We start from the raw sequence: 10,451 nt of genomic DNA on the forward strand, positions 1-10,451 counted from the left end.
TATGGAGAATACTACCATGATGTTTTTGAATAATCCAATCTTTTTGAAGGCAGACCTGATGAATGACCATATGGGCACTCGGCAATTGCGGCGCTCTTCAACTCAGATGGACGATACTACAACTTTTTTTGAATTAAATTTACCATCAACTACTTGTACTAGTTCAACACAATAATGTCCGCCAGTTTTAGCACCTTTTTGTATTGTGGAGCCATCAAGGCCCACCACTCCCTGTAATATGACTTAATTTATTAATATACTTATCCTTTTGACCAAAAAAAAAACGAGCTGCTACTCTTCCAAGAGCTTAATCTGAAATTCCATTTTTTTTTTTAAATAATCATTTTAATCCTAACATAAAAATATAGATTTCGGAAGATAAGCCAAACAGAAAATCTAGTTGGCCAAAGGGGGGATTCCCGAAGATGTGGGTAAATAAAACCACGGTTTTTCCTCGTTTATCACAAATTTTTAAGACTCTAAACTCCCTTATATCGCACAAGTTATATAAGCGTCCTTAAATATCTCTTCTACAACAAATTAAAGCATAAGAAAACATATACGCTGCAAACGTCCTTTTACAATAAGGAAAAAGAGGAGAAAACCTCCTAGAGAAAGATTAAGGAGGTGATTAAATTAAAAACCTGCGATTAGCTTCTTCTTAATTATTTGTTTCCTCATTATTGAAACGCTAATTAGAAGAATGGAATGGTCCCCAAAATATGCTGCAAATGCATATCTTGACACCCTCAAGTTGGTAAGTCTTCCTTATATATATATCTTGCTTTTTTCCTCCTTGTGTTTCCCTTTTTCCGTTTCCATATTTGAGCACCATGTTGCGCATTATAAATAAATAAATTGCATCATGATCACCTCCATTATAATTAATTTCCCCTAGATGATCGTTTTTTTGTTGTTGGCTTGTTATGCTGTCGTGGTATATAAATATCCAGATAGTTGAGGGTTCGAGCTTGACATATTACTCATGATATAAAGAGAGATTTTTATCTTTACTGTGTTCTTGATTATGATGCAAACAAATAGAAGCATATATGTCTTAAGAGAGAGAGATTTTCTCATAAGCAAAAGAACAGACCTTCGTCATAAAAAGAAAATTTATTCCGAGTAAACACCTAATTAGATAAAGCATTGACAATATAATATCCAATACCTTTTACAATATTTGCAATATGATCCTAAAGGAAACATTTTCGAATTCAATTCTGTTAACCACCATGCAATTTTGTAATTTCTTAAAATATCCTTGGAGATCGTAGTTGTTGACCACCATGCAATTCTGTTACCATGTTCCCTATCTATAATGAGATAATATAAATGAGGTGCTTTCTTTTATATGTGAATACCAAACAAAAGGTAAACATAGAGTGAGTTTTAAGGTGTAAAATTTTAATATTCGATAAGATATTCATATTTTTTATATATGTGTATTATATACAAAAAAATATACATATTATATATATTTACATCTAGCGAATGCAATTAGTTTTAGCCGACCGACCAATTTGTGTCTTGCCCTAAAATTTTACTAATCATATCATTTATTTGAAATAGTACTACACATTGAGAAACAAGACACAACCTGTTATAACAAGTTAAACAACATTGATAGTAATAAAAATTATTCCTAATATTTTTTACAGTGTATGTATAAGCTGAATCCATATAGAGCTAACTGTCTATTCCTTTACTATATGCATTCTTCTGCAGTGTAGCAAACACAAGCAGATGTGCAATTCATGTGGAACCCAAGAACCAGAGTGCAACGAATTCATATCAGCCTTAGCAGCTGGCATGAGCGCCAAATTAATAGTAGAAGTCACAACCGAAGGATCTCCATCAACTGTGGCCTTAGCAGCAGCAGCTCGACAAACAGGAGGCAAATTAGTATGCATTATTCCAGAGCCAAAACTAGACAAAACACAAAAAGTAATTCAAGAAACAGGGCTAAATGACATGGTAGAATTCAAAACAGGAGACCCTGTTGAGGTCTTGCATAATTACGAGAACATCGATTTCTCGTTAGTCGATCGAAAGACGAATGATTATGACATGTTAATGGAAAAGCTTGACGTCAATCCTAAAAGATCAGTGGTTGTTACAAATAATGTAGAAGGGAGAAAAGGGATGATGGGAGGAAAATTGAAGAAAATGGAGAACAAAGCTAAGGTAAGGTCACTTCAGCATCCTATTGGTAAAGGATTAGAGGTTACTATGATTGGGAAAAGTACAGAATTTGGTAAGAAAGAAAGAATTAGCAAATCAGGATGTTATGCTCATCTAATAAGAGGAGAGAAAAAGAATGGTCATCATGTAGTGAATAAGAAGAGTAGTGATAAAAGTAAATGGCTTTTTGTGGTTGATGAAAAAAGTGGTGAAGAACATATATATAGGATGCCAAAATCATCTGGACCTTGATTAATTGGAGTAATTCTAGCTAATTACATGGTTCTTTGAAGCTTTTCTTGATTTCTATAAGTGAAATGAGAATATTTGTGGGCTTCTCGTTTTCGAATGAATGAAGCATGTGATCCGTTGGGAGCGTAAATTTCCAAATGAAGATGAGAAATATGAATGTAGGTGAAGTTGCTCAATTGGGTCAAGTGTTGTGGACACATTGAGAATTCTTTTTATTTTCTTTTCTATTTCCCTCCTTCCTCCTTTTGTCTGTTTTTCATTGCTGCATTTGGTGGGTGCAGAAGGAGAAGGGGGAGGTGTAGTGGGAATAATTGTTGCTTGCATTGGTTGTATTAATTAGGAGGAGGAGATATGTAGTGATTGCATTGTAATTTGTTTCTTGTTGCTTTGTTATGTACTCCAAAGACTAATTCAAGAATATAAGTTAGTGTGTGTGAAATACCACTTCGCTGATTTATTTTATTTTTAACATTTTGTAGTAACGGGTGTAGAAATAGTATGTATGTTCTTTTTCTGAAGTTTTTAAAACAATATATATATATATATATATATATATATATATATATATATATAGAGCTAAGTCATACCCTATACTTACATCCTGCTTCCTATAGTGAATTAGTGATCGGAGGACTTCATTTTTCTATCCTCAACTAGTATTCTCACCAGATTAATTTTAACTCCTCCCTTTACAATAATTATTTTGGTAGAAGTAATGAACTATTACTTGCTTTATTTACATGGTGGACTCTTAGCATTATTACTTGAGAGAATGTCAAACACCAGCCGCGTTTTGAAAAAGGCAATGAACCACTCCCACATCGATGTTGAAGAATAATATTCATGATTTATAAGAACTTATGAGATAACAATGCACGCCGAGCTCAGTAACGTGGGCTTGTAACCCAAGTGGGGGCATTAATGTGGTGGAATATTGGGCTGTCCCAGTAGGTTGGATTTGGTGGGCTCAGATCTGACCTGCCCTATCCAAGCGCAGAGCTGTGTCACGTGGCCCAAGCGAAGGCATGGGCTGCTTGACTCCTAAAGTGGGGTGGACTGTGTGAGGCTGGTTTCACAGAGCAACGAACAGCTCCCACTCTGAGCAGTGGAAGGATAACGGGCCAGTGCTTTTCAAGTCCAGCAACGCCTGATGGGCTACTCCAATTAAACTACCATTTTTTGTCCCATCTGGGCTTAAATGGGCTTGGCCCAGTGTAATTACTTTACTTCAGAGGATCCAACAAGTTTGTATACAAATTGCCGACTTAACAGCCATTTTTGTTTGCAAGTCTTTTATTATTCTTAAAACCACTTTATTTTTGATTTTGAGAAGCAGATTAATCGTCATGTGATTGCATTTCTAGCAATAATTAGTTTAGGAAGCAATTGAGGCAGTGCAAGATCTGAAAACAAAAAGAAACTAGACTAAAATCTCCGCGATATAATTTTTAAGTTATCGAGATTATATAATTACTAATGACTCTAATACATAAGATGTTTTAAAAGGATCAAAGAACCTTTAGTTTTTCGCTAGTGGAGCTTAGTTGTGCATTAGACACTATAATAAGGTCTCATTCTGTCAAAGCTAGGATCTACACAGTACTGTTCTATATTCCAACTACAGCAACAACAAAAATAATATTGTTGTTGTACTTGTTATAAAGCGACATTAGTTTTTCTCTCTTTTTTTTTCTTCTCCTATGATGAATAACAAAATTTAAGGAACGCTAAAATGGAGAAGAAAATTTGGGGAACATTTCCTTTCTTAATTCTCAAGAGAAAACATGTAAATGTTCTTAACTTTGTAATTTTTAGACAGTTCCTCGATTCATTTATACATGATTAGTTGTTTCTCCTAATTCTGTTTTTATCCACGATTTAGTTTTTTAGAGATGCCTTTTCTTTTTTCTTTCATTTTTAAAAGTTTATTTCCTTTTTTTTTTACTTAGTTGTTTGGAAAAGAGGTAATCCACACGTGAAGTGAGCATTGGATCGGTAAAAACTTACCAGCACCGAGTGTTTATGTTGGGACTTAAAATAGGGTGAATGGGAAATGGAGAGAAATGAAATTTTAAGTTTCCCCCATTGGCAAAGGGACATTGTCTCATATTGGAAGAGGAAGAAGTTTTTTATGGGTAGATAAGCAATTGTTCTTCTTCTAGCTCTTAAAGAGTTGAGAAGAAGGCAAGCCTCGCACCGTCGTCGTCGTCGTCGCTCGCTCGGCTCGGCTTCGCTAATAACAGAATTTTAATATTAAAATAAATATTAATATTAAATCCAATCTGTTTTTCAGTTGTGTAACTGAAAATTAAACTACCCTCTTCAATTTTTCCTCTTTATTTTTCCTCTTTATTGTTGAGTAAATAGCCATTTATGTTATGGCATTTATGTTGTGGCCGTTTTGCATAAACAGCCATTCTGAAGAGTTGCACCTCTTCAGATTTCAGGCCAACTTTGGCTATAAATACAAGACTATTCTACTCAGAATTTCCATACAAATTTTCTGAGTTCTTCTCCTTTCTTCTGCATATTTTAAATTCAAAGAAAGCAACAGTAAGTGTGATTTGTTACCGAACTTTGTGTTCGCTGAAACACTGGGGTTTGAAGTACCACTACACCAGTGTGTAATTCGTTCTATCCAGGGAAGAAATAATCCATAACCTATGGTACTAGGAGGGGATTAAATTCCTTAAGGAAACACTGTGAATTCAGTGGGCTCGAATTGGTTTTTGTTATTTCGTTTACATTTCTGTTTATGTTATTTTATTTTCTCCAGAATTGTTTTACAAGTACGGATTACTAACAAGCTTAAGGAACTTATTATATTTTCTGTATTTGTACTCACTGTTTCCGGAGAGTAAAACCTTTGTAGTTTTGTACTCTATTGGAGATTAAAATCTACGTGATTTTAACGTTTGTGTCATTCTTTTACAAAAATGACTAATGATAATGTGAACCAAGTTGTTCTAATGGTGACTGTCAATGCCTCAACGAGCCGAACAACACCGGCAGCATTGGCACCGGCGGAGAAACCCGAAAAAGTTTCCGGGATTGATTTCAAGCGCTGGCAGCAAAAGATGTTCTTCTATTTGACTACTCTAAGTCTTCAGAAGTTCATCAAGGAAGATGTTTCTGTGCTGTCCGATGAAACTCCAGAAACTGAATGCTTTCTCGTGATTGAGGCGTGGAAGCATTCAGATTTTTTGTGCAAGAATTATATTCTAAACGGGCTGGAGGATGCTTTGTATAACGTCTACAGTGGCGTGGAAACGTCAAAAGAACTGTGGACTGCGCTTGAAAAGAAATACAAAACCGAAGATGTCGGGTTGAAGAAGTTCGTTGCTGCAAAGTTTTTGGACTACAAAATGGTACATAGCAAGTCTGTTATTACCCAAGTCTAGGAATTGCAAGTGATTATTCACGATCTCCTTGCTGAAGGTATAAATCAAATTAATACTGGTGTTGAAAGTAGTAATCTTAGTATTTTTACTAACAGGAATTCCATTGAGGGTCTTGTCATCAATGAAGCATTCCAAGTAGCAGCGATGATTGAGAAGTTTCCTCCTTTGTGGAAGGACTTCAAAAACTACTTGAAACACAAACGCAAGGAGATGTCCCTTGAAGATCTCATTGTTAGGTTGTGAATCGAAGAGGACAACAAAGCTGCTGAAAAGAGAGGCCGTGGAAACTCAACAATAGTGGGAGAAAATATTGTTGAAGAGAACAAAAAGAGGAAGAAGGCTTCTGGACCGAAATACAACCTAAGCAAGAAGCAGTTCAGTGGAAGTTGCTACAACTGTGGAAAAGCCGGACACAAATCTACGGAGTGTCGTGCTCCGAAGAAAGACAAGAAGAAGTGTCAAGCAAACATGGTTGAAAAGCATGATGATGTTGATGACTTATGTGCCATGCTTTCCGAATGCAACTTGGTGGGCAATCCTAAAGAGTGGTGGATTGATTCTGGAGCCACTCGCCATGTTTGTGCTGTTAGAGAAGCTTTTGCTACTTATGCTTCTGTTGGACCCGATGAGACGCTTTCTATGGGAAATGCTTCATAGGCCAAGATTGAAGGATGTGGGAAGATATTTCTCAAAATGACTTCCGGCAAAGTGGTGACTTTGAACAACGTCCTTCATCTTCCCGAGATTAGGAAGAATTTGGTCTCTGGTGGACTTCTTGTTAAGAATGGTTTTAAATGTGTTTTCCGATAAGGTTGTAACAAGTAAGAACGAAATGATTGTAGGAAAAGGTTACCTCAATGAGGGTCTTTTCAAGATGAATGTAATGGTTGTTGAAAATAATAACAAAATTTTAAGTTTGGTCTTACTTACTTGAGTCAAATGAATTATGGCATATACGTTTGGGTCATGTTAATTATAAAACCTTTGCGAAAAATGATTAATTTGGAAGTATTGCCTAAATTTGAATGCGACAAATCAAAATGTCAAATATGTGTGGAATCTAAGTATGTTAAACATCCTTATAAGTCAGTTGAAAGGAATTCAGTTTCTTTAGACTTAATTCACACAGATATTTGTGATATGAAGTCAATACCATCTCGCGGTGGAAAGAAGTATTTCATAACTTTTATTGACGATAGTACTCGATATTGCTTTGTTTACTTACTTAATAGTAAAGATGAAGCAATAGACGCATACAAGCAATACAAAAATGAAGTTGAAACGCAACTTAACAAGAAAATCAAAATGATAAGAAGTGATAGGGGTGGTGAATATGAATCTCCTTTTGAACAAATATGTTTAGAATATGGAATTATTCATCAGACAACAGCCCCTTATTCGATAGTTTATGGTCTTGAAATTCATCAAATGGATGTTAAGACAGCCTTCTTAAATGGAGAGTTGGAGAAAGAAATTTACATGGAACAACCTAAAGGGTTTGTGGTTCCAGGTAAAGAAAAGAAGGTATGTAGACTTGTTAAGTCCCTTTACGGACTAAAACAAGCACCCAAACAATGGCATGCGAAATTTGACCAAACAATATTGTCAAATGGTTTTAAAATAAATGAATGTGATAAATGTGTGTACATTAAAAATTGTTCAAATCACATAGTCATTGTTTGCTTATATGTGGATGATGTGCTGATAATGAGTAATGACATTGCCAAGATAAATGTGAGTAAGTGCATGCTAACTGGCAAGTTTGATATGAAAGACTTGGGAGTTGCTGATTTAATTCTGGGAATTAAGATCCATAAGACTTCTCAAGGTCTGGCATTATCACAATCTCATTATGTTAAGACAGTACTTGAAAAATTCAAGCACTTGGGCTTTAAGGTTTCAAAGACTCCAATTGACGTGAATCTTGCATTAGCAAAGAACAAAGGCCAAAGCATATCACAATTGGATTATGATCGTGTGTTGGGTTGCTTAATGTATATCATGAATTGTACACGACCAGATATAGCTTGTGCTATAAGTAAATTGAGTCGATATACGAGCAATCCAGGTCAATCTCATTGGATGGCCATGAAACGAGTTTTGGGGTATTTAGTACATACCCAGGACTTTGCTTTGCACTACAATAAATATCCTGCGGTCATTGATGGATACTGTGATGCAAATTGGATCACCGGATCAACTGATTCCAAGTCGACAAGTGGATATGTATTCACTATTGGTGGAGGAGCGGTATCTTGGAAGTCGTCCAAACAAACTTGTATTGCCCGCTCTACAATGGAGGCTGAATTCATAGCCTTAGATAAAGCCGGTGAAGAAGCTGAATGGCTCCGGAATTTCTCGAAAGATATTCCATTTTGGCCCAAACCGTTGGCACCAATATGCATACATTATGATAGTCAAGCGGCAATTGGAAGGGCTGGGAGCGTTATGTATAACGGTAAATCTCGTCATATACAACGAAGACATAAAACCATTAGGAAATTACTCTCTAGAGGAATTATCACGATTGATTATGTAAAGTTAAGTGATACTATGTCGGATCCACTTACAAAAGGCCTAACTAGAGAGGTAGTTGAGAAATCATCAAGGGGAATGGGACTTTGGCCGAGAACAAGTCATAGTGGCGGTAACTCTACCTAGAAGACTGGAGATCCCAAGATCTGGGTTCAAGGAGATCAAACAAAGTCATTAATGACGATTCAACATTGTCAACTAAACTTTTGGTCCATTCTCGTGATGAGACAATGTTCAGTACCAAGGATAAAGTATTAAGGCTTTTTAATGATTTCTAAATTTGATACGGGGTATATCAAATAGTGTATCTACGGGATGACACGTTTAGGAATCACCTATGTAAGTGTGAAGTGTTAGCCGCTTCAAGGAGAACTTTGTAAGGCCAGTTCTCTACGCACTTATGAAACCAGGCGGTGTTCATGGCTGAAACGAACACAACAATGAGAACCAAAGACGGTTAAGGGTTGGTTGTGTGACTTATGGCTATCTAGGTATACACCAAAGTTCGACGGTTCAAAGATATCAAATCTACCGATTGACCGAGTATATCCGACATAAGTTCACTACGGAAAGTTCAAAGGGAAACCTACTTATCCAGATGCAATTAATCCTTGCTTGCGAGTCACACAGTTTTTCATGCATATTTCCGTGATATAGCCATTCCCCGAGCATTTAATATGGCTTAAAAGAGGGTGAATGGGAAATGGAGGAAAATGAAATTTTTAAGTGAAATTTTAAGTTTCCCCCCTTGGCAAAGGGACATTGTCCCATATTGGAAGAGGAAGAGGTTTTTTATGGGTATATAAGCAATTGCTTTTCTTCTAGCTCTTAAAGAGTTGAGAAGAAGGCAAGCCTCGCACCGTCGTCGTCGTCGTCGCTCGCTCGGCTCGGCTTCGGCTTCGGCTTCGGAATTTGGTCAAATGATCAATTGATTGATTAATTTTTTGGACCAAATTTATTTGTTATAGTAAAATATTAACAGAAATATTATTAAATATTTGTTTTAATAACAGAATATTAATGTTAAAATAAATATTAATATTAAATCCAATCCGTTTTTCAGTTGTGTAACTGAAAATTAAACTACCCTCTTCAATTTTCCCTCTTTATTTTCCCTCTTTATTGTTGAGTAAATAGTTTATGCTATGACATTTATGTTGTGGCCGTTTTGCATAAACAACCATTCTAAGGAGTTGCACCTTTTCAGATTTCAGCCCAACTTTGGCTATAAATACAAGACTATTCTGATCATAATTTCCATACGAATTTTCTAAGTTCTTCTCCTTTCTTCTACATATTTTAACTTCAAAGAAAGTAACAGTAAGTGTGATTTGCTACCGAACTTTGTGTTCGCTGAAACACTAGGGTTTGAAGTACCACTACACCAGTGTGTAATTCGTTCTATCCTGGGAGGAAATAATCCATATCCTTGGGTACTAGGAGGGGATTAAATTCCTTAAGGAAACACTGTGAATTCAGTGGGCTCGAATATTTCGTTTACATTTCTGTTTATGTTATTTTATTTTCTCCGGAATTGTTTTACAAATACAGATTACTAAAAGTTTACACCCATCCAATAAACAAATAACACATGTCGCATTATTTAACTACAAGTATTAGTCTTTAAACCATAGTTAATTACCGTGTATTTTCCATATCATCGTAAACAATCTATATCTATCTATATTATAAAGGCATGAATATTTCATGCTAAATGTTGAACAACAAAAATATCCCCGAAATATTAACCGACTTTTATACCCTTTATAAGGTAAAATTGTTTCTTCAATAAAATACTAGCGTATGGGTAAATCTGTAATGTTTAGTCCATACTTTACAGGAGTTTGAAGTCAAGTAACAATAGAATTTGTTTAAAGCCGTAGCTTAATATGAAGTTCTAATGCTATAACAATTCAACTTGGTCACGACAACTCTTGTTACATGAATGATTTTGAATTAATCTCAATTTTAATTTTCTGGTCTTGCGTAAACGTGTAATAGGATATGATTGAGTATTTGCGTCTGGTTTTAATTTTTTTTTTTTTATTTTTTTTTTTTTTAATTTTTTTTTTTTTTTTT

General features: G+C 35.5%; 1 protein-coding gene across 1 annotated transcript; it reads left to right on the plus strand.

Annotated features, from left to right (window-relative positions):
* The first annotated feature begins 558 nt into the window (after positions 1-558).
* Positions 559-2,875, plus strand: LOC109210168. Its single transcript, XM_019373546.1, has 2 exons — positions 559-757; positions 1,729-2,875. Exons 1-2 carry the CDS (start codon positions 704-706, stop codon positions 2,434-2,436), a joined length of 762 nt encoding a protein of 253 aa, XP_019229091.1. The 5' UTR covers positions 559-703; the 3' UTR covers positions 2,437-2,875.
* The last annotated feature ends 7,576 nt before the right edge of the window (positions 2,876-10,451 follow it).

The sequence above is a fragment of the Nicotiana attenuata genome, unplaced genomic scaffold, assembly GCF_001879085.1.
Source record: "Nicotiana attenuata strain UT unplaced genomic scaffold, NIATTr2, whole genome shotgun sequence".
Classification (NCBI taxonomy): domain Eukaryota; kingdom Viridiplantae; phylum Streptophyta; class Magnoliopsida; order Solanales; family Solanaceae; genus Nicotiana; species Nicotiana attenuata.